This window comes from Pseudorca crassidens, chromosome X, assembly GCF_039906515.1.
Source record: "Pseudorca crassidens isolate mPseCra1 chromosome X, mPseCra1.hap1, whole genome shotgun sequence".
Lineage (NCBI taxonomy): Eukaryota > Metazoa > Chordata > Mammalia > Artiodactyla > Delphinidae > Pseudorca > Pseudorca crassidens.
This window is the reverse complement of record NC_090317.1, coordinates 61,119,429-61,145,584: the sequence shown is the minus strand read 5'-3', so window position 1 is coordinate 61,145,584 and position 26,156 is coordinate 61,119,429. Positions and strand designations below refer to the sequence as shown.

The 26,156-nt window shown below is 32.6% G+C and overlaps 1 protein-coding gene across 6 annotated transcripts in view; it reads right to left on the bottom strand.

The window, feature by feature from the left end:
* The window catches only part of RPS6KA6 (ribosomal protein S6 kinase A6), a 166,706-nt gene that overhangs the window by 51,378 nt on the left and 89,172 nt on the right, over positions 1 to 26,156 (bottom strand). For 5 of the 6 annotated variants that reach the window (XM_067722337.1, XM_067722339.1, XM_067722335.1 and 2 more), the window contains 11 exons: positions 18,330 to 18,436; positions 17,999 to 18,036; positions 10,780 to 10,922; positions 8,102 to 8,172; positions 7,779 to 7,867; positions 6,699 to 6,757; positions 4,906 to 5,008; positions 4,145 to 4,275; positions 3,582 to 3,704; positions 2,962 to 3,051; positions 1,622 to 1,780 (listed from right to left, as the gene is read on the bottom strand). In XM_067722337.1, coding sequence (XP_067578438.1) covers positions 1,622 to 1,780; positions 2,962 to 3,051; positions 3,582 to 3,704; positions 4,145 to 4,275; positions 4,906 to 5,008; positions 6,699 to 6,757; positions 7,779 to 7,867; positions 8,102 to 8,172; positions 10,780 to 10,922; positions 17,999 to 18,036; positions 18,330 to 18,436 — 1,113 coding nt within the window. The remainder of the gene's footprint in view (positions 1 to 1,621; positions 1,781 to 2,961; positions 3,052 to 3,581; positions 3,705 to 4,144; positions 4,276 to 4,905; positions 5,009 to 6,698; positions 6,758 to 7,778; positions 7,868 to 8,101; positions 8,173 to 10,779; positions 10,923 to 17,998; positions 18,037 to 18,329; positions 18,437 to 26,156) is intronic. The other variant, XM_067722340.1, reaches the window with a different exon arrangement.

Genomic DNA, 26,156 nt, shown 5'->3' with positions numbered 1-26,156 from the left:
AAGAAAATTACCCACTGAAAACAAAACAAAAAATAATCACTGGAGAAAAATAACAGAATATAATAAATCTCCGTACGTTAATACACAAATGTGCAGTACACAATCCAAAATTATCTGATATACAAAGAACCCCTCCCCCCCAAAACAGATCACAGTTTCAAGAAAAAAGAAAATCAATTCCAACTCCAATATAAACCATGTTGGACCTAACAGCAAGCATTTTAAAGTGGCTATTATTGTGATATGATAGATGTGCTAGGTAATGCTATGGTGGCAAAATAACATATAAATGTCTCAAATCAACATGTACACCTTAAACGTACACAATGTTGTATGTCAATTATAGCTCATCAAAATGCCTTTGTTCAACATTCACAAGACTAAATAAATATAAGAGAAATTTAAAAAAATAACGTAGTAAAACAAAACACTTTCAATGCATGAAAACTCGGCAGAAAAACAGAAACAGTAAGAACCAAATGAAATGCTAGAAATGGAAAATATTCTGAAATTCCCTGTGATGATTTTCTTTCTGATACACTATCTACTTCATTCAATCTAGTCCTATTTTTAATCAGCAGTTTACTACATTAAAAGGTCTTTCAAGACAAGGATCAAGACTTAAACCCATGGTTGAATCTGCAATACCTTTTATAATGTCTGGCATGTAGAAATGCTCAACACGTTTGTCATTAATTTACCTAATTGATGTAGTGTTTAATTTCTAAAATAATAAACAAAAGAGATGTTTATCATTTTCTTCTTCTCAAAAATTCTGGTCATCCTTTATTTTAGAGTGTGTTGATAAAGACAATCAAGGAATTAAATTATTATAGAACTACTCCTTTAGCATTATACAATTTACATTTCAAAATGCTGAAAACGTACTCTGTAAAACCACACTCAAAAATGAGTTCTGGCCCCTGTAGAATTTTCATTATGTCATTTCTGAGTCGTTCATTGTTTTATTGTTTATATGTAAGTGGGTACATATCTACTACTACAACTATTCAAACTTACATTTTTAAATTATTTGTGACTCTCTTTTCTTGTTTAGCTATATATATAATAAAAGTTACCTTGTTTTGATAACTCAGTTCATTTGCTTTCTTTATGAAGAGATAGGAAGCAAAATAACAGGCCTGCACCTCCACTAGAAATTTCAACATAGTAATACTTCAAATGTTTAGAATCCAAATTTCTTACTGTATTGGGGGAGGGGCTGGCAACAATCAAGTTATGCAGTCTTGCCAGAACTTTCATGCTAAGCATAGTATAATCTGAATAATATTCACAACATGCCCTTGGATAACTCTTTTATGTTTCACTTTTAAGTTTGATTAGGTTTAATAATTTAAAAGTCAAGGTTAGATATATAATTCAAACCACTTTTAAAACTAATATGCTATTAAATTAGGGCTAACAGGTAGAGTGAAGAAAATTAATAAGGTATTACCCAATTTCTTAATCCTATAACCTTCACTAAATTATGAATTTTATTAGGCTATTCCGTATAAAAATATGTGATAAAAAGTAATTCATTTTAGGTGTCATATCCTATATATTATTTTGTGAAGATATAAGCCCCAGAATTAAAAGGAAGACTATAACTACAACTTACTCCTTGACAATGAAGATAGTCAACTGTGTTAGTTATTATAAACAGTACATCACTAGCTTCCCGTTCTGAAAAACATTTTTGTTTGAGAATACGGTCAAGTAGCTCTCCTCCTTTCATCAAATCCGTAACAAGGTAAACATATCTACCATCATCATAAACCTAAAAAAGAACATATTTTCAAAATGATATTATTTATAATTACAATTCTGAAATGTTTTAAATTATATTTACTTTGCTTTTCTAATGAACCTCTAGTGTTAAAAAATATTATTCCTTTAGTATTAATATAGTGCAGGCTCTATTGAAGGTTAAACTGGCTAAATGGACTCTTACACCATTCTGTGAGACCATGTTAAACATATAATTGTATTAGTTTTTGAAGTTTTCTGTTATACTTCATCAAAGAATATAAATGGAAAAATAGAACTTTGTGCCTCTCAAATGGCATCTGTCTCACTTTTTTACTGTATTATAGGCACTTTCCTTCCTTAATGATAGTAAGCTTCCTTCTGGCAGTAAATATATTATTTGTTTTTTAATATCTTCCCCATAGTCTATTATCTGACATGGTGTCTTAAATATTTGTTGAATTCAAATACTATATCAAGGAGAATATATTAAAAATATGTACACCCTTTTATTCAGAGCACGTGATATCTACATCTACACATACAAACACATATGTGTAGACATATATCTATCTATCCACACACATACATACATTTACATATATATAAAATACTATTTAAGGATTATAAATCAAAATGTATATCATATTATCTGAAACAAACTGATCAAGGTGATGGTTTATTGTCTGCCTTTTCTACAGAGGAAAGAGCATTATTTTCTTTACATGAAAAGTCAGCATTCAGTAACATCTATTACTATGAGTCATATGTTCACTTTTAAAAAAGTAGACTAATACTATTTCAGCCAAGCAACAATACACAGTGCTACAGCCAATTGCTGTACAATCAAGAAAGTAAAATCTCCTAGAATTTGGCAGATTCCCAATCTCCTGTATCTTCTATACTTGTAGTACTAGAGAATAATAAATGTTGCTGGTGATAATGTTAACTAGTTAACAGCTAGAATACATTCAAGTAATCAGGACACTCTCATTTACCAACCGTCATAGTTCCTTTCTGACGTTTTATAAGAAGGGTAGTAGTATAAAATCATCAGGGGAAAAAGAAGAACTGAAGTGGCAAATTTAAGAGTCTTAAGATTTTGTGGCATGAAAGTAAACATACCATGGACATGAAAAGTTTCAATAAGAAAATAAAGTGCTAAGTCATAACTTCATTAGCTTAGCTGATACACAGATTTTAAATACCTACATCCTTTAAAGTGATAATGTTAGGGTGTTGTCCATAGCGCATCAAAATTTCAATTTCTTCTGAGGGGTCTCTTTTACTTTTGTCAATGATCTAAGAAATAAGACAAGAAAAATCTCAGAGGAAAAATATTTTCTTTGTCTAAAAATGAATGACATAATTTAAATTTGGTTATATTTTCAAGCAAATAATAAAACTCCAGAGTAATGTTTGTCTCACATTATTTTAATATTTAAAAATTTCCTATAACTGAAACAATAAAAAACAGAGCACTTTCTTCAACATTATATTCCATCTAACTAAAACTATACTGATAATTTGATCCAAATGTGACAGTAATTGTCACAATTGCTCAATCTTAACATACTACATTAAAATAAAATTATTCAAAAGCAAGACATTCATGAAACACACTGTTCCTCCAAAATAAGTCTTTTTTTATTGAACAAAATAAAGTCTTGGAAAGAAATTCAAAATGAAAATATTAAGTCTTAAGAGGTTTTCCTCATCATTTTATCTTTGCTTTCTCCACTTGCTCCACTGAAAAACTGTCTGTCAGTTGACCTGCAATTTAACTTACACATATAAAACAAACAAAAAAAAGTTAGCCTCAGAGACAATACCTTCACTGCAAATTCCATGTTGGTAGCAGTGTGTATGCATCGTTTGCAAACAGAATAGGAGCCAACACCAATATCCTCTTTCAATTCATACGCTTCACCAAATTGTGCAGCATTTCCATTTATCTGTTTTTGTTAGAAAGTAAAATACAAAATAGAATGATATGGTTTCACATTTTTTATCTTCCCTCCTAAGTATACATTCTTCTTAAATCTTTTAAAAATCAAGAATAATTCTAGAGAAGTTTTATCAGTATTTATAAATGGTTTACACAGATTCTGAACTGATCCTAAACTGTAGACTTTCTAGATCCCCAAAGCCAATACAATAATTAAATCAACTAGCTAATACATCACCCATTACATTTTCTTGCCAAAAGAGATCACATAAATATAATTAAAGGTTACTACTGTCTGCTTTTTTCCAAAACATATGGAGACATCTTTAATTCATTATACAGAGATAAATGAAGCAGTTGAAAATCACTTAAAAACCACTGTAAATCCATTAGCAATAACTGAAAGAAATAATTATCCCCAATCTGAATAATCTAAGTGGAATTTACCTGAACAATTGGTAATACATTTGCACTTGTGATTGAAGTGATTTTGTATTCTTCTGCAATAGAAGTTGCAACAAAGCTGAATCCTTTGAAGAGTTGATGAGCATTAGCACTAGCTGGCAAACCAGGAGAATCTAATGTCCAAATAATTATATTTAATTAGAACTACACAGAATTTTATGATATGAAATGTGAACATTTCTTTGAATATAAAGGAAACCATTAAATGTTATCATCAGACATACTATATTAGGTATTTGATTTATTTTATATTATCTGTTTCCCCATACTATTATGCAAGCTCCATGTAGATTATAATTTTTGTCTGTTCTGTTCACTTCTACACTGTCACTGCTTAGTACATAGTAGGTATTCAATATTTGTTGATGAATGTATGAAACAGATGCCAATAAAAGTAAACCTCATTAAATTGTAAACTATAAGAGTCAGAGTGATATATCTCATATCTTACCTCTTATCCCCATCCTTTAATGCATTAGCATGTCAAAAAACTTTTAAAGTAAGAAAAAAAGAAAACGTTCACCCTTTGCTCTAGTCTCTGCTTCCCTAGTAAATACTTCCCATGTAAAGCCTCTGTTTGAAAGGTGTCCAAGCAATGCTGTATATAGGATCCACACTTCCACACAGGGCAAACCACCCTCTGCAAACTTACAATTCTTTTAGTTTTTACCTAAGAAGCTAGTTTACTTTTTTAACCATCTAACTGAATAAAAGCCCTTATGTTACACATAAACATGCATTACCTTTAGGTGTTTTTGCAGTAAATTCAGGATCAAAACAAAAAGTATCATCTGGTTTTCCAGAAGCCGGTTTGAAAGGAGGCTGAACTTCTCTCTTATATAATTTCTAGAAGAAATAACAGAATAACACAGAAATGTATTAATACTTGAAAAATTATTAAAGCAGAACATGATATTCACAGTCCTTAACAGAAGACTCACAATTTCATAAATGAAATTTCAACAGGCTTCAGATACCTGTTAACCAAATTCTAACCTGTTAACCAAATTCTGTGTATCATCTAAACTTGAGAGATAATGTACAGAATCAAATGAGACCAAGAAACACAGCAGCAATGCCACAGGTTGCATTCATGAGGAATAATTCTGTTCAGTTTTGGATTTCAAAAACTGACTTGAATTCTCACTGGTAAAAAAACCATACAGAACATATCACAATGTTACCATGCAGAAATAACTAATAACATTCTAGGATATCAAAATTAATAATTAGTCTAACTCCAAGAAATATGCATTATACCTATTTTGTTTTCACATAATAATATGTATTAGATGCACTGATTAGAGCTCTTTTTATAGAATTCAAAAATTGAAACTTGTCTAACAAACTAACTTCCTAAAATTTATGTTTTGGAAAGACATATAAAATATCTTACAACATAACTATTTTTTGGAAATCTACTTTTTTAAAAGCTCACAGTCTCACAGTGAGGGAAAATTAATAGAGGATTACTTTAAAGTAATTTTCATTTATTTAAACATGTACACATTCCACTCTTATTATTTAAGAAGAATAAACAAACTGTTTAGATATAAAAATAATGGAAAAATCATTTCTAGTTTTTCTAGTTAAAGAAAAAGGAAGAGCAGAGAAGCATTAGAAAAAAATGACAAGGGAATGCAAGGACACCGAAAGAGGGATGCACACAGATGTGACAAAGGGCAGACTCCCATGCAGTATGTTCACTGTGTGGCCTTTCAGGTTATTAATACTATTAATGTGTTGCAGTTTTACAACTATAAAAACTAAATCAAAATATTAACTTCTGAAACCTGTTCTACAAGCCAGAAGAAATAATAATTTGGTCAGTGACTAGTGGCTCTCTACCTCTGCCTTAGAAACCAAAAGAGACACTTTTTCTTTAGGGATAATTTTCAATACCAGTGCCAGAATTAAATAATCAAAAACACTTACCTATGATGATTAATAGTACATAAAATACATAAAGCTGAGTTGTAAACAACAATAAAAAGTGAGCTTTTCTAAGAAAAGCTCATTAGTCTGGGAGTTGCAACTTAAAAAAATTTAATACATGACTTTGCAGAATTTCACAATGTTTCTGTTTTCATGTTCTCTCAAAATTTAGTAAAATACCTATATACAAAGATTTTCACTTCTTAACAAATTAAATTTGTTCTAATACATGACAAAGAACCATTTGAAATCAAATAACATCTTAGATTCTTTAGAATTCATTTTTCTATAAGAATCTGTCCTATGATTCATCCCCTTTCTCCTTTCTCTTCTTCCCCCCACATTCCCCAACCTAGAATAGGGGAGAATATTAACCATATTTAACAGGTAAGACAAATGAGCAACAAAAATTTACTACATATCATCCACACATCTACTGGTTCAAGGTAATTGCATGAAATGCTACACCTGTAAATAAAATCTCATACTAAAAATAAAACAAATGGATTAAGTTTATCAGCAAAGTCCATATATTACCATTTACTCTTGAGTTTTTGCTTTTATTAAAGGTACTCAGTAACGAACTTGCTACTGAACTTACATTCCAGTCAATATTTGCAAAAAAAAGATGTCTTTTGATTTCGTCAACTCCTTCTGAACCTATAAAAATGGAAAGCATTTTTTTACCAGTCTGAATTTTTTAATCTGCTTACCTGGCTTCCAGGCTATTATCTGTAAATAGGAGTACACACATTTCATAGATTCCTTGAAGTGAAAAGTTTACAATTTCTTATCTGATGTTTTATTAATTGGTCCTCTGAATTCAATATAATAAAAAAAATAGTTGATGTTCATGCTGAAGCACATAGGGTATCATGAAATACTAAAATACCTTCCGAATCAAATAAAAATCATGTCTAACATAGCATTAAAATTTAAGCAATTTTCATTTTCTTTTTTTTTTTTTTTTTTTGCGGTACACTGGCCTCTCACTGTTGTGGCCTCTCCCGTTATGGAGCACAGGCTCTGGACGTGCAGGCTGAGCGGCCATGGCTCACGGGCCCAGCTGCTCCATGGCATGTGGTATCTTCCCGGACTGGGGCACGAACCTGTGTCCCCTGCATTGGCAGGCGGACTCTCAACCACTGCGCCACCAGGGAAGCCCCTTCATTTTCTTCATAATTCAATTTATGATCTCATATCTATAGGCCAAATTAAAAATGCAATGAATAAAGTGGCATCGAAATTTTAACACATGGACATAAACAGGATAATAGGATCACATTTGGATCCAGGGAAAGGCTACTAGAAAGTAGCCAAATAATGAGCAGTTATGGAAACATAACATTTATCTTGATGAATATTGGAAGGGACAAAATAATTATCTTCAAATATCTAAAAGGATTACCTATAGAAGGGAGAACTCTGTGAATTATGTCAAAAGAGACATTCATATGATATAATGATATACATTAAACATAAGTTCTGAATAACTAGACCACTCCATTTTTAATGATGGGTATAACAGAGTTTACTGGAATCTTTGCATACATAAAACATAGAATTCTACGTATAAACACATAACAGTAGTAAATGAACTTAGGCCAGAAAACATAAAGTCATAATTATTCTCCCAAAGCATGTAGTATATTGTTATAAAAGCTAAGAAAATAAATAATACCCAATCTATTTGCTGGATTCCTTTTGAATAACATCCTTAGAAGACTTTGTGCTTCAGCACTAAGAAACTGCGGCATTCCAAGTTTTGCTCTGGAAAAGAGGATTTCAGAAAATTTCATTTAAATCTAGCCATACTTCTAAATTTATAAATCCCAAAAATAATTTTAAAGAATGCTATCACAATGGCAAATAATGTCCCCTATACGGTGGAAGGGAATGAGACAGTGAAAAATGTTCTTTTGTGTCAAATGAAAACCATAACAAGTTTCTCAAAACTGAAAGCAAGGAATTTTTCCCAAAAGAAAAAAAAATGTTTACACTTACTTTAATATCATATTCATGGTCTCATTTCTGTCTTTACCTTGAAATGGCAGAGTACCAGTAAGCATTTCAAACTAAAACAAACAAAAAATACCACAAGTCAACTTATTAAAACTTAGAATTTACAATGAAATTCTTCAGGAAAAAAAATGAGACTTGTAATACATGATCATCAAATCATGCAGAATCTACATGATAGTAGGTCAAAACAGGACCAGAAAACTAGGTCACTTAAGGAAATACACCTCTGGTACCCCACAGTATATAGGCCAAATGAGAGGTGATTTGTAGCAAATGTAACCAACCATTTTTTCAATCCTAAATTCCTCAAACCAAAGCAATGTGGAAATAGACACAAGGCATTTTCTTTTAAAACAAAGATAAGCTTTTAAAGCAAACATTTAACAGTGAAAGAAAAGCAAAAATAAGTACTGAGCCATTTCAAATTCATACATGCTCAAGAAAGATAATCATTCTCATTCCCTTTGCTCTCTTTACGAAAAAAAAAAGGAACCAAACAAGAAGCTACACACACAGATACACACACCACACACTGATATATGTATTTTAATTTGAGACAGTTGTACACAGCATAATGAAAACTTTTTCCCTAAGAGAGTTAATTGAAATGTGGATAACTAGAACATTAAATAATCATATTTAAAAGAAAAAGTAGGTCTGAAAATGAAGACCATTATAACTCACTAGAGAGAAACGTTTTCATATCCCTAATATTTAAATCTTAAGCTTAGATTCAAAAATGGCTTTGGCCTCAGTCCTCTGTTCATTTATTTGAACTTACAACCTTAGTTAGCTTATGCATTCAACTCTCTCCTGATGACTGATGACTCTCAAATCGATTCCAGTTTCAATCTCTCTCAATCCCCAGTTTTCCCTTCCAAATCTAAAGTAATGGTTTTCAACTGGAGCCTGAAGAGACAGGGGTAGGAGTCATAGAAAGGGAATGAAGACGAAGGGAAGTATGGTGTATGGGGATCATCTTTCTCAAGCTCCAGTCCCCTGCCCCCAAACCTAAAATAATGGTTCTCTCCTGGGGACTGGAGGAATAAGAGGTGGAAAGGCAAGAACAAAAAGAAAAAGAGAAGGATAGTACATTGGAATCACACCTTCCCCTCAAATAAACTATATGCTGGCTGGCAGAGTAATTTTTTGTTGTTGCTGTTGTTGTTGTTGTTGTTGTTTTTTAAGGTCTTCAGATGATTCTGATGCTCTCTCCACTGCCCTCTCCTAATTCATTACTATCAAGGGGTTAAACACTAACCCACAGTAACCTATGCAACGTGTTAAAAATAAATTATTTCCCCACTTTCAAAATCATCTGTCCTTCCAAGCTATCTCTTTTCTATTGAACTACCTTTCTTTCGATCCCCTGAAGTTTTAGAGGTATCTCTATCTTTGACCTTTCCCCTCTGCTTCATCTGTGGCATTTAATCTGTTACTAAGGTCAGCCACTTCTTACCTTGAAATGTCTTTAAGATCTCCTTTTTTTCATTCTATAATCTTACAACTGTCTTCTAAGGAGAACTTCTTGGTCTCCCTACTTTCAGTTTCCTCCATTTGCAAGCCATTTATATAATGCTACCAAGGCTAATTTTCCTAAAATACATTTTTTCTCTAATTACTGTCGTGTTCAAGAATCTACAAAAGTTTCCAACCACCCAGAGAATTGCGTGCAAATCCTTATAGGCTTATAGCCTCATTTCCTCCACCTTCACCCTCATTCTCCACTACTACTCTAGTCAAACTGGTTCTCCAGGTCTTTCCTAATACTATCACAATACTATTCTTCTTGACACACAGCTATTTGAATTTTGTCCATTCTTTAGGGCTTAATTTAAGTTCTATCTCCTCCGCTTTTCTTACATCAACTTATATGAATTCTTGCCTGAACTTCTAAGGTATTTCCAGGCAGTTTATTTAGCTATTCCATTTGTTTCCCCAACAAGATAGCATGCTTTCTTAGGTCATGGAAAATGCCAAATATTGTACTTCTATCTGTTCCCACCCCACTGCCCTTACCAAATCCCAGGCTTATAATAGCCACTTAATATATTGATACATCATACGGTAATTCAGTGATAAAGAGGCAAAAATGGATTATCAGGCTTCTAGAGCAAATTGTATCTGATTCAACAGCTATTCACTTATCACCCTACTTAATACTACAAATTCTATGCTTAATCTTATGCCAAATCAGTCAGTCCATATGCTCATTATGCTAGATACTGTGGGAGATTATAAGTAGTAGAAGACAGGATTGCCCTCCTTAAGAGGTTTACAATCTTTCTAGGGACATGCTTGAAAAAATGTGACAATAAGATAATATACCATAAGGTGCTAAATTCTGTGATACCTAGTTAAAATACCATGTAACTACTAAACACAGTATTCTGAAATCTAAAATCTGGTAGGCCTTTATCTAAGTTTTAAATTTGAATAACTTGTAAAAGAATGCTGCCATTTACCTTTTAATCTAGCAACTAAAAGAAATCAGAACACCAAAACCCTAATTTTTATTGTATAACAGCTAGCCAATCAAGTTTTTTAACAGTCATGAACTTGAGAACCCTATTCTCACCTAACACATCCCAACACTCAGATTAAAATTCTAAACAATACTAATTGTATATTGGCATAATTAAAAAAAAAACACTACTTACCATAAGGACACCATATGACCACCAATCAGCACTCTGGGAATGACCTCTTCTATTTACTACTTCAGGAGCCATATACTCCACTGTACCACAAAATGAGTAGGCCTTCTTCTCCTGATCTACTGATTCTTTGCTGAGTCCAAAATCTATAATAACAATATTACACAAAAAACATATCTGAAGATCTTCAGAAAATAGAAAATACCAAAAGAAACTAAACGATGAATTAAACCTACTCATGATGGCCTACGATTACCATTAAGAAAGCTCCTTACCTCAGTTAAACCTCATCCTCAAAATACATGTTTTCATGTCTATACAGGAATATGATTCAACAATTTTGAAAGGACAATTAAATTAAATCAACACTGTCATAGTGATCTAATTTTTAAAACAGACTAAGACAAAAAATGATAGTAATTTGCACTTTTTAAAATATTAGGAAAGCAAATTTTGCTTTGGTTTTGGTGAACTTCCACTTTGTTTTATGGTCTTAGAAGAGCTAAAGGTACTAATATATAAAAATCAATCTTATTTCTATATACCAGAGATAAAAAATTGAAAGGTGAAATTTTAAAAGTACTATTTATAACATCACCAAAAAACCCTCATGAAATCCACAGGTATAAATATACAAAGAATGCATATACAAGATCTGCATGCTGAAAACTATAAACATCAATGAAAGGAATCAGAGTAGATCTAAGTAAATGGAGAGAGATACTGGTCATGATTTGGAAGATTCAATGTTGTTAAAGATGTCAATTCTCCCTAAACTGATCTACAGAGTCAATGAAACATTAATAAAAATCCCAGCAAGATTTCTTCTGTAAAAATCAACAAGCTGAATTTAAAATTTATATAAAAAGACAAAGTAAATAGAATAGCCAAAACAATTCTGAATAAAAAAGGAAAATTCAAGGACTCACACTACCTGACTTCAATACTTACTATAAAGCTATAGTAATCAAGACAGCGTTGTACTGGAGAAAGACTACACACACACATACATATATGAATGCAACAAAACAGCGTCCAAGAATAGACTGACATATACAGTCGCTCTGCTATTCTTGTTTTAAAACTGCAAATTTGTTCCAATGCGATTGATACCTTATTGTTACCTTTCAGAGATTTATACCACTCCACAAATGTCCTTTGCTGTACTTTTCTGACAAAACTGACATTTAACACTCGAGTTTGCTTGGCGAATATAACATGAATTTCAAATTTCAGCTTGGTTTATGTGCAATTTTGCCCACAAGAAATAATAGGTGAAACACTAGAAAACTGCACCTAGTTGAACTGAGCCAAGCAGAAATACATACATGCACACACGTCAAATATCTACCAGCTATTTCAGCACATCATGTGTGTTACAAGCCACTTCTGTTCACCTGTAGTATTAGAACTCCCAATTCCAGATAATTTACCTCCCACTACTTCACAATAACTTACAAACTGCAACCTTTCTGATGCCAATTATAGAAGCAAATTTCAGGATTTTTTCAAGGTAAGGTATCATATTTATTGTAGTATTTATCTATTCTTAATCAGTTAGAACATATAAAACAATGCCATCATTTTTAACAGCCTCCTATCTTTCTTTAATGTGTCACTGGTTATATATTTTAGTGTTAAACCCCGAACACCATTTTCTCCATAAGTCATATTTTTTACTATGCAATTATGCATAGTACAGTGATTTTTAAGATCATATGTGTTGCATTATAACAGAACTGGCTATATATATAGCCAACTGATTTCTGACAAAGATGTAAAAGCAATTCCATGGAGAAAAGGTCAGTCTTTTCAACAAATGGTGCCAGAATAACAGAATATTGATATACAAAAATCCGTCCTCATACCATACCTCATAAACAAACATTAATTCAAAATGAATAATAGACCTAAGTGTAAAACCTAAAACTACAAAATTTCCAAAAGAAATACAGGATAAAATCTTTGTGAGCTTGGGTTAGGCAAAGATTTCTTAGATACAACATCAAAAGTATAATCCAGGGCTTCCCTGGTGGTGCAGTGGTTAAGAATCTGCCTGCCAATGCAGGGGACATGAGTTCGAGCCCTGGTCCGGTAAGATCCCACATGCTGAGGAGCAACTAAGTCTGTGCGCCACAACTACAGAGCCTGCGCTCTAGAGCCCGTGAGCCACAACTACTGAAGCCCACATGCTACAACTACTGAAGCCCGTGCGCCTAGAGCCCATGATCTGCAACAAGAGAAGACACTGCAATGGAAGCCCATGCAATGCAACGAAGAGTAGCCCCCGCTTGCCGCAACTAGAGAAAGCCTGGATGCAGCAACAAAGACCCAATGCAGCCAAAAATAAATAAATAAAATAAATATATATATTTTAAAAAGTATAATACATAAAAGAAAAAAGTTGATAACTGGATTTTATCAAAGTCAAAAAGTGCTCTTCAAAATATATTGTTCAGAAAATCAAAAAGAAACTAGAGACTGGGAGAAAATATTTGAAAATCACATATCATATAAAGGACTTGTATTCAGAGTATATTTTTAAAAACTCAAATTCAGTAATAAGAAAACAAACAACCCAATTTTTTTAATGGACAAAAAAACCTGAACAGACACTTCTCCAAAGAAATACATGAAAAGATGCTCAATGTCATCATTTGTTAGGGAAATGCAAAATAAAATCACAGTGAGGTACTACTCTATGCCTTTTACTAGAGCTAAAATAAAAAAATACTGACAATACCAAGTAATGGCACGGATGCAGAGCAACTGGAACTCTCATACATCGCTGATGGGTATGCAAAATGGTACAAGCACTTTGGAAAACAGTTTGGAGGTTTCTCATTAAGTTAAACACACACTTCCCATATGATCAACCAATCCCACCACTTGGGTATTTACTGATGTGAAATAAAAAATTATGTTCACATAAAACCTGTACAAAAATATTTCTAGTTGCTTTATTTGTCACTGTCAAAAACAGGAAACAACCCAAAAGCCCTTTTATTGGGGATTGGATAAACAAACCATGGTACCATCATAAAATGGAATACTACTCAGCAATAAAAAAAGAAATTACTGATACACACAACAATATAGATGAATCTCAAATGCATACTAAATAAATAAAGCCAGATTCAAAAGACTATATACTGTCTTCCTATTTATATTATTTTGTGGAAAAGGCAAAACCATAGGACCAGAAAGCAGATTGGTGGTTGTCAAGGGGTAAAGGGAGAATTGATTTATAATGGGAAAATTCTGGGGGGTGAGGGAACTGTTTTATATCTTGATGCTGACTGTATGCATTTGTCAAAGTTTGCAGAACTATACACAAAAAAGTAACTTTAAAAAATAAACTTTTGTATTTTGAGGCAACTGTAGACTCACACGCAATTATGTGAAATACTACAGAGATCCCGTTTACCCTTTAGCCAGTCTCCCCCATGGTATTATCTTACAAAGCTATATTACAACATCACAACCACAATAATGACAATGATGCAGTCAAGATACAAATTAGTTCCATTATCACAAGAACAATGAGTTTTACTCTATGTAAATTATACCTTAATTCTATAAATGAAAAAATTATAAGCCCTATAATTCTCTTTTAAAATAAAATACAATATTAATACTTAATTTTAGGACCCCTTGAAACTGATTTTTTAACCATAATCAATATTTTCATTTAAAAATTACTTATTCTTGTATAATAACTGAATGCATTATGATTTTCAGCATAATTTTAAAAAATCTTTTCAATGTACTATGCTCTTTCTCCACATTTTAAGGCTTTTAAACTCTGCAATTCCATTTCAAAATTAAATTTAATGAAACCTAGTCTCTGAGGTCAGTTCAGCTGAATATAACAACATACCTTGTAGAGAAGAACACTGGCTTCTTTGGCCAGTCCACAGAGAAGGAAGAGGGGAAGAGAATTTTCTTATCCTCTGTTACCTTTCAGAGATTACACCACTCCATAAAGGTCCTTTGCTGTACTATTTCTGACAAAACTGACATTTAACACTAGAATTTGCTCAGCAATCAACGGACAAAAATTTTTACAATAATAAGAGTTAGCTACAAGATTAAATAAGACATATGTTAATCAGTGTTTTTTCCAAAACACTAATTTGAAAAGAAAATGTAGAAATCAGCTATATAAAGGGTTTTTGGCGGGGGGGGGGGGGTGAGATATACCTTTGTTTCCTTAAATGACTCTTTTAAAGATGTTAAATTTTAAAAGCATGTCCAAAACACAACACTTTTATGAGTATCTACTATATGTAAAAGTAATTTCAGTGCCTAATTTTCAGATAGCCATAAAAATTACTTAAAACTATTTTCTTATGTATACATTTTTTTCTTAAATATTCAGCTCAAGTACTGTGTGATTTAATTTCTGACACTGCATATTTTATCTTCCCTCTCTTTATCAAAATTACTTCTGAATTATGTCCCTCAGAAGTGATTCTGGAGACTCCAGATTCCCTTTCCCACCCAGGTTTGTGATACTCTTACATCCATCCTTGTCCAAATGCCCTGACCCTCCACATCCATAGCACCCTCTCCTCACACCTGATTCCCAGTTCTGGCCTCTCCTGCCTTTTCATTTACAGGGCTGTGTTGTTAATTGAGTTAATGTCTCAGAGAAATTAGATCCTTTGCCTAAAATGAGAACCCTAAGGGCTCACTGAAAGTACTACACATGACTTAGCACATTTACCAGACCAGCCAAAGCATGCAAACTTGAACAAGGAAAACTGAACTCAGGAAGAGACAGCTATGGAATCTTTCTGTCTGCTTCTAAAAAGATGCCAATGTGACCTGTGCTTCCTCTACAAATTCCACAGGCTGTGATAGAAATGAATAACATAGTTCACCAAATAAACCAAAAGAATAACCATAGTTCATCGAGCAAATAGTACTCGATGATAGTATTCAAAATGGAAGGAAGGAGATAGGAAGAGAAGGAGGGAAAAAAGGAAGGGAAGGAAGGAGGAAAAAGGCACAGCAGGTAAGAAAGCAAGAAAGGAAGAAAAAGAAAATAAAGAAAAAGAAAGGAAGTATAAAAATAAAAAGAAATTAAAGGAAAGAATGAAAAAAAATGAAATGTCTTAAAACACTTGCTATGAATGGTCACACTTTAACCAACCTTACTGGAATGTTGTGAGGTTACATCCATAAATTTATTATTCATTACAAGACTTTGAATTCTGTTATGATCATGAAACTGTAAATTATCTAATATTTATCATTGTGTACTTTCTTTAAAGAAATATTGGTGTCACTTTAAAGGAAAATAGATTAAATTGTTTAAAAATATATATAAATCACAGTTTCTTCCTGTCACAAGCCTTGTGTCCCTTGCTTATAAATTAACATTGATTCTAACTACTCTTTACTCCTCAGCCCGTTTAAGTCCAAAAGGTGTAAAAGCAGAATTCATATTATAAGACTAAATATAAAACAAGTTGACATCATTATTCACCCAATTAACCTTAATGTAGAAGAGAGATATAGGTAGAATTTATTCTACTCTTTCCCCACCTTTCTTCCTCACCCATGACAAAACAGGCATAACTTATTAAGAAAAATGAAAAGAATTAAATTCTAATTAGCATTGCAACTAAAGATTGACTGTTGTAAAATAAAAATTATGTATTATATAAAATTTCAAAACTCTACTGTTCTCTTCATATTTCTCTTCCTTATCCTCTTTGAATCTCTTTAAATCTGCTTTGCTTCTTTCATATAGTAGAAAGAGAATCAGGCTATGAATCAAAAAAAGATTTACTAAACTTTACTTGAACTTTGTCACATTTACTTGAGCTTTCAAGTTAACAACTTTATACTTTATTTTTACATTGAAGAAGTATACTTAGGAATTTAAAGCAACTTACCTTTAAAGTGTACTGGTCCAAAATTCTCTGTAAAGCCCACATCTTCATTTTATCTCTGTTTTAACATTCTGATAATTAAATACAGAATTTACTATCTATTTAAAACATAAGTAACCTTTTGAGATTGGCTCACTCAGCACAATGCCCTTGAGTCCATCCAAGTTGCTGTATATATCAAGAGTTATTTCCTTTTTATTGCTGGGTAGTATTCCATTGCATAGATGTATCACAGTTTGTTTATCCATTCACTCTCTGAAGGACATTTGGGACATTTCCAGCCTTGGGCTATTACAAACAGAGCTGCTATGAAAATTCATATTTAGGTTTTTTGTGTGCATGTAAGTATTTATTTCTCTAGGATAAATGTTCAGGTGTGTGACTACTATACAGTTCTATTTATATCATATTCTTAAAATAACAAACTTAGAGATATAGAACAGATAAGTGGTTGCCAGGATTTAGGGAAGGTGGGAAGGGTGACTATAAATGGGCAGCACAGGAGAGTTCTTTTGTGGTTATAGATCAGTTTTGATTATTGATTGTGGTGATGGTATTTGACTCTACATATGTGAATAAAATGTCATGGAGATATACACAAAGACAAACAAAAAAAGAATATGTGCAAAAACTGGTGAAATTCAAGTAAAGTATATAGTCTAGTTAGTTGTAACTGTACCTATCAATTTCCTGGGTTTGATAATGCACTGTAATTTTGTAAAGTGTCACCATTGGGGGAAGCTGGGTGACGATACACAGGACCTCTTGGTACTATTTTTGCAACTTATTGTGAGTCTATAATTATTTTAAAAGTAAAGGTTTTTTTTAATGGTATAATAAGGATACCTTATGCCTAAAGGTCCTGTGAAAATTATCAGTGTTTCACATACAGTAAACACTCAACATTCAAAATAAAGTAAAATAAAATGTGTTTTTACAAAAGAAAGAATAAAATGAACCTCTTATTATGAAACACTTGGTTCAGAAATTTATAATTCACTATATTTCAACTGTGATAACTACTTATGATAAATCTTTCAGCCTAGACTGAAACAAAAATGATGTGATTTTTCCTAGAAAACCAAATGTCATTTCTTAATGAGGACAGTGACTCTACCATATAATTTTTTGGTATTACAATTAGAGCATACTGAGAGTTATCTTATCCACCCTTTAAATGAATTTTAGTTCACCAAAGAAATAAACAAAATGCAAATTAAATCAAGAAAGAGGGAAAAGAACAAGCTTAGACAAATATATATATTAAAATAACAAAAAATATAAAACAGGCTTAGGGTAGAATGAGAAAATTTGCATACCTGTTAACTTGATATGTCCTATTTCATCAAGCAAAATGCTGTAAAGCAAAATTCACATTCAACAACGTGGGATAAAATATTTTTACATAAAACATTTACATAAAAATCATCATAAAAGAAGTCAATATCTATTTGATATACTGGAAAATTTTGAAATGACTAATTTAAAATCAATGGGTATCTTATGAAGATTACTTTTTAAAGTAAGTTTCATATAACTGCATAATTCACGTATATTTTCATATAATCTTTAAAATATAAGACTTAATGGAGAAAAAAGTAGTTATAGAAATACTGGTAACAGGGATACATAAAGACAATATAGCTTTACTTTTCTGGCTTCAGGTCTCTATATACAATTCCTAATCGGTGCAGATGATCCAAAGCAAGGGCCAGTTCTGCGAGGTAGAATTTCACATCTTCCTCTGTAAACAGAACCTAGAATAAAATAATAATTTACCATTTGATCTTTTTTTTTTAAGGTTAAATTTATTTAAAATTTCTTCTTTAAAAACCAGTAAACAGACAAGTCTAGGCAAACAAGAAAATAAAAGAAGTATATAGATGGAACTAAACTATTTAAGAATCCTTCTCAGACTTCCCTGGTGGTGCAGTGGTTAAGAACCCGCCTGCCAATGAAGGGGAAACAGGTTGGAGCCCTGGTCCGAGAAGATCCCACATGCCGCGGAGCAACTAAGCCAGTGCGCCACAACCACTGATGCTGCGCTCTAAAGCCCTCAAGCCACAACTACTGACCCCATGTGCTGCAGCTACTGAAGCCCACGTGCCTAGAGCCCGTGCTCTGCAACAAGAGAAGCCACCATAATGAGAAGCCTGCACACCACAACGAAGAGTAGCCCTCGCTCACTGCAACTAGAGAAAGCCTGCATGCAGCAACGAAGACCCAATGCAGCCAAAAAATAAAAGTAAATAAATAAATTAAAATAAATAAATAAAATAAAATATACTGAAATTTTTTTTTAAAAATCCTTCTCTTCAACATTTTAATGTAGATCTTCCTAAAACATATTATGTAGCTTGCATATCTTTTTACCCTGAATGTACTGCACAGGATTTACCTTTTTAAAAATGACTTAGTGTCATAATTCGGTTATTATATTTAGTACACTACTATATAGGGATGCTCTCAGGATCTTTGCAGTATATTAGATATTTTGTTTTAGCATTGGTAATTCCACTATTTCCACTATTTTCTCTTTCACTGTCTACTATCACTTCTCAGGAATTTTGCTTTTAGCAGCTCTACTAACCTAAAGCTTCAATTATACCAACAAAAGTTGTCAAATTAGTAACTCATATTAAACACGGTTCTAAACCCAATCTCTGACCTAAGGGGTAGCTCCAAGACTCTTCTGCTAGTAGAATACATGAGCTTAAAGGCACTGAATTCCTCAATCTTTTTCTGCCTGGGAACAGAGGTGCTATGATGAAGTGAAAAGTGCACTGGACTTAGAATTAGAATTAGCAGTGTAATGTTTGACATTTCACTTAGCCCTCGGGGCTTCAGTTTCCAAATCTGTAAAATAAGGATAATAGTATCTGCTACATCTACTTAACAAGGTTGTTTTAAGAGTCAGCTTAGTTTATGTGGGGAAAAATACTTTGTAAATTGTAAAATCCTATGTGTGTAACCATGAGGTATTATTGTTATAGGTTTATGTCTATATCCATTCAAAAGTGAGTGTTAATTTACACACAAAATTGGGCATTACTCAACCATTAGATGTAATTGTTAAGATTTATCAAGGGCTTCCAATTGGCAAAACAAATAACTTGTCTAGAAATTGGTTATTTTCATTAAAGAAATATCTAGATTATTAGGAAAACTCAAAATTTTAATGAAATATCATAAAATCTTATAACTGGCTTGCCCACTTAGAATTATGGCCACTGAATTACATTATGCAGACTCAGGTACTAGTAAAATTTCTGAGAATGAACAATGAAAGATAAATTTTGATATTATACCCACTTTTTAAAATGTTCTATAGAAAAACAATGATTGTTCATTATCTAAGTTTCAGGAGAATTCATTTGAATATTATAATGGTAAAAGTATAAGAACATCATTTTCACTTGGTATTTTATTAAGAAGAAAAACAGATGTTACCTATTTCACTTCTGAGGAAGGCTAATCAAAACGTTCACGGAAATTTAACACATAAGAAAACCCTAAACAAAAGTCTTTCAAACGCTAAAAGAAGAAAACTGCCTAGTTTACAGTTTATGACAAGCATATTACCTTGTCATGAAATTGTCTCTGAGGAAAGCTTCATGATGGACACAAATAAGAAACTTATTAAGTAACTATCACGTGCCAGCCACTTTTCATTATGTTATTACAATCTGTTATTACAATCTTCTAAACAACCCTATGAGGTAGGTATTATCACCACCTTACATATGGAGACTCAGAGTGATAAAGTAACTTGCCTAGAAAAACACAGTAAGAAGCAGGCAGGATTTGAACTCAGAAATAATTGTCCCTAAGAACTACCTCTTCCCCAGAAGCCACTTCTGCCATATGTTATGTTACAACTTTTTAAGTTTCAGGTTCACTACCATTAATGTTTTTCTATTCACTAATTATCCTGAGTCTCCCCCTAAATAAAAATCATCTAAAGCCCCAGCACCGTGAGGTAAGGACTGCTAGTCTTTCTGTCTGCTCTTCAAGTCGTTCACGTATGTATCTATGAGGGTGTGTGTTTTAACATATTTGAGATCACACTACATAAACTATTTAGTGGCCTCCTTTTTCCCCACTTAATATTATATTATAGGCATTCTTCTATATCTTTAACTTATTAATAAAGAGTTTTCAATAGCTGTACAATCTCAACATACTAATTTACTATAATTTACCTAATGTTCATTTAGGTTATTTCCAGTTTTTCACTATTATAAATAACTCTGTAAATGCATATATATTTTTGATATTTATGGTTATTTCCCCAAAATGGATTTCTGAGAAATAAAAAAGCAAATACTAGGCAGTCAAGGAGAATAAATAGTCCAAGACTCTCGACATACAGAACAAAATTATTTGTCAAAGGGTTACAATAACTTACATTCCCATCAGCAGCTTATGAAAGCATTTGTCTTACCACATCCATGATAGCATTGAATATATCCTTTTAAAATATCTTTTCTAATTTGATATATAAAAATGGAATCAATTGTTCTGATTCTTAGGCTATATAATTTTCCATGTCTAGTGGCCTTTCCATTTTTTTAGTGAATTATCAGCAATGTTTTTGCCTATGTTCCATTATTTACTTACTGTTTTTTCAATTGGTACAAGCCCTTTAAATATTAAAAATGTCAGTCCTCCATCATATTATTTGTAAACATTTTCCCCACTTTGTGCTGGTTTTTGATGTTCAGTAATTCTTAATTTTATGTAGTCAAATTTATATATAATTTCTGTATGATTTTACTTCATTATTTTAATGATTTAGGAGACCTCCATTCAATAGTCAACTACACATTCAGTTGCATTTTCTTTTAGCATGAGAAGTTTTCCAGATTTAGCTCTTTAATGTAAGTAATATTTATCTTTGTATGTGGTAGTGATAACAATTTAAAATGGTTTTTTTCTGAAATTCCTAACCAATTTCTCATATACGGTTTACTGAACAATCAATCTCTTTGCCATTAACTTGTGATTCTTCCTCTATTATAATAATATATGGTAAGTCATATATACCAGAATATTCCTGGACTATACAGTATGTTTCTAATCTTGTGTTGATACTGTGATGGTTTGCTTATAGCAGTAGCTTTATAAAGTTTTAAACAAGAGGTAGGGCAAGGAAATGGTGTTCTTTATTTTCAAAATGTCTTAGTTCTTTTCACTTGTTTACTTTTCCAAACACGCTGATAAAATCATCTGTCAATTCAAACAAGAATTCCTATTGGGACTTTGTTTGAAATTTTGTTAAGTCTACAAATTGATTCTGGAAGAAATGGAAGTTTTATAATTCTCAGCCATTCATCTCATTGTATTTTCTTGACATTAGCAAAATATGGTATGATCTAAGAGGTGTGTGTGTGTGTGTGTGTTTGTGAGGAGAGAAATTTGGGGAGGTGCTGTTCCCTTTAAAATATATATGATATACATTATAAATTTCTTTAACAAATACAAAAATGTATTTTTAAAAGTCTTTTTCTAAGGCATAAAGTTCTCATTTTTGATGATATAGCAGTTTTTTGTACATACACATGAAGTATAACCAATAAAAAACTTATTAATAAGCTGTCTATAGAAGTAACCATTAAATCATTTCTTAGCAGCCTGTTCAATGAATATACGGATTTATTGTCTTTTGGGAAATGCATTTAAAATGCTTGTTCTTACCTAATATTCCAGACTTAGGAATCAAAACTTACTGACTGCATCTCTGTGCTAGTATGGGTTTAGATAGTCCCACATCGAGAATGGAGGTCTGAAGAGTTTAAAAGAAAATTAGAAATGACTACAAGTAAGAATTTCTCAAACATATTCTTCACGCTTCTACAATCTAACACAAGAAATCATGAATACTTGTTATACTATTGTCCCTCTGTGTCTTGGAACCAGCTTTTAATAAGGTCCTTTAAAGACCCACTGGGAAGGGGGTCCTAGACAGACCCCATCACGTACTGAACTCTGTTTTAGAGTAAAGAATATACCAAGGTCACAGTCTATGTTCATGCATGGAATGTTCTATACTGGAGGTAGACAGGTAGAGGCAGACAGAGAGACAGGTTTTAGCCACTTAAGCACTAGCTAGCATCCCAGAATCACACTGTTCCTTTCTCACAGCAAGTTCTAGAATTCTGAGAATCAAGAGTAGTTTTCTCATATTTTAATTATGGAAGTGAAATGTTGAACCACTATTACCCAATTAAAATTCTACTCCCAGACTACCACTTCAAGACAAAATAAGGTAGACAAAGACAGGATTTAATCTCCCATCTGAAACAACTAAAACACAGGACAAAATATATGAAATGACACTTTTCAAGACACTGGACATCGCAACAAAGGACAGTGAATATTGAGAGATGGAAACAACCATACAACTGTCCTAGCTCACTACCTGGAAAGAGTTCTTAAGCAGCAATGCAGGGAGGGCAAAGTCAGGCCAGAGCCTGGAAGGCTCCTGAGTTGATGAGATGGAGCTGAGAGAGTGGGGAGACAAGAAGGACAGAATTCATAAGATAGAGTACAGAAGGGAGAATTACAGAGAGAGAACCGTAGAGTTATGTAGATGGTCTCTCTCAAGTATTCAGCAGAGAAATGCTCAGCGCATGTGAGTGAGGAAACCTGAGCCAGAAAAATAACCAATGGAAGTATTAGAGGGACTAATCCATGGAACTCACACAGGGCCAGGAATAGTTCCTATTACCTCCACACAGAGCAGAAAACCTCATAATTCACAGGGCACTGGACAGAGTAATCAGATGCTTCACAGTGGTGTAAAATCATCCCGATTAGACACTGCTCTGGTCCAGTTTAACAATCTGAAATAAACTAGTTCCGCACAAATTCCAGAACAAAGTTCAATAATATTTATAGGAATACAAAACAATCCATCACCTAACAAGGTGAATTTCAGGATGTCTGCCATCCAATGAAGAATTCCCAATAATGGATCTAAGGAAACTACTTGAGCCCAGGAAAAGAACAACCCTAAAAGATTTTTAAAAAAGAATTCACAGAGCTCACAAAGGACCAGGATAAGTCCTGTACCAAACAGTGAGAGTGAAAAATCTCATAATTGATAGGCTGGTTAGAGTACTAAGAAGGGTCATGTTTCAGTATTGGGAAAAATTAATCCTAAATTCTGCTTTGGTACCACATAACAAAGGTTAAAAGCAAAACTCAACAGGTTACCTGCATCCCAGAACAAAGCTAAATACTACTTATAAGAAAACACAAGTATCTAGAGTACAAGAAAATTAAATTCATAACACCTGCCATCCAATAAAAAATGACCTGCCATCCAATAAAAAATGACCATACAATTATGCTGCCACTGAAGCACAAAAGCAACCATAGACAATACTTAAACAAATTGGTGTGGTTGTGTTCCAATAAAACTTTATTTACAAAAAAATCAACAGGCCATATTTGGCCTGAGACTATAGATTCCTGACTCCTGAGTTAAAAATTTATACTACAAACCCTAAAGCAACTATTAAAATAAGACAACAACAAAATGTTATTTTGATAAAAAGCCAACCAAAGGTATAAAAATAAAATCATGTAAAATAATTAATTAAAAATAAGGCAGCAGGGCTTCCCTGGTGGCGCAGGGGTTGAGAGTCCGCCTGCCGATGCAGGGGACACGGGTTCGTGCCCCAGTCCGGGAAGATCCCATATGCCGCAGAGTGGCTAGGCCTGTGAGCCATGGCCGCTGAGCCTGCATGTCCAGAGCCTGTGCTCCGCAACGGGAGAGGCCACAACAGTGAGAGGCCCATGTACCACAAAAAAAAAAAAAAAAAAAAAGAGGCAGCAAAAGAGAAATAAAAGAACAAAGAACAGAAGGGACAAAAATAACTCCGTGAATAGAAAGATGGAGATTCAAACCCAACCATATCAATAGTCAGATTAAATGTTACAAGTCTGACACACCCATTAAAAAGCATAGATTTTCAGACTGTATAAAAGACAGGGACAATTACATGCTGCCTTAAGTACTGCACATTAAATATAAGGACAAATAGATTAAATAAAAATATGGAAAACAATATACTAAACTAACACTAATTTTTTAAAAACCTGGAGTGCCTGTATTAATATTGACGTAGATTTCAAAGCAAAGAACATTAGCAGGGATAAAATAAGTCATCTCATAATGACAAAGTGTAAATTCACTAAGAGGGAATGATAACCCTAAAGGTTTACACACTTAATAACAGAACTTTGAAATACATGAAGCAAAATCTGACAGAAATTCAAGAAGAAATAGATAAATCCATAATTATAGTAAAAGGTTTCAATCCCTGTCTCTCAAAAAATGTTAGAACATGTAGAGAAAAAATTAGGAAGAATATAGTAGACTTAATACCACTATCAACCAACTTAATCTAATGGACATTTACAGAACCTTCTACTACCCAAAAGCAGAATACACATTCTTCTCAAGTACACATGGAACATTTACCAAGATATACCATGTTCTGAAGCATAAAATAATTTAAGTGAATTTAAGAGAATTCAAGTCATACAAAGTGTGCTTTATGACTACAATAAAATTAATTTAGAAATCAATAATAGAAATTTATCTGGAAACTGCCTAAATATTTTTAAATTAATTAGCATACTTCTAAATAACCCATGAGACAAAGAAGAAATAAAAGGAAATTAGAAAATACGGTGAACTAAAAGAAAATAAAAACATAACATATCAAAATTTGTGAGATGATGCTAAAGCAGTATTTAGAGGGAAAATTGTAACACTATATGCTTATATTAGAAAAGAAGAAAAGGTCTCAAATCAATAATTTCTGCTTCCATCTTAAAAACCAGAAAAGCTAGTGAAACACAAAATTAAGTAGAGAAAAATGAAGTAATAAAAATTAAAGTGGAAAACAATGAAACAGAAAACAAATACAATAGAAAAAATCAGTGAAACCAAAAGCTGGCTGATTCTCTAAGAAGAACAATAAAATTGATAAACCTCTAGCAAGGCTAAGTGAGATAAAAAAAGAAGACACAAAATACCAACATCAGGAATGATGATATCAACATCACTAACGATTCTATACCTATAAAAGTCATAAGGGGATATTATGAAAACTTTATGCCAGTGAATTTGATAACTTTGATGAAATGGACAAATTCCTTAAAAGACACAAGATACTAAAGCTCATTCAAAAAGAAAGATGAACCGAATGGCCCTAAGTATATTAAATAAATTGAATTTATAGTTAAACACCATACCATTAAAAAAACACTTCAGGCCCATATAGCTTCACTAGTGAATACTACCAATCATTTAATGACAATTTAACATTGAACTTTTCCAAAATATTGAAGAGGAGAAAATTCTACCCAACTCATTCTATGAAACCAGAATTGCTCAGACACCAAAATTAGATATAAACAATAAAGAAAACTACAGTCAAATATCTCTCATGAAAATAGATG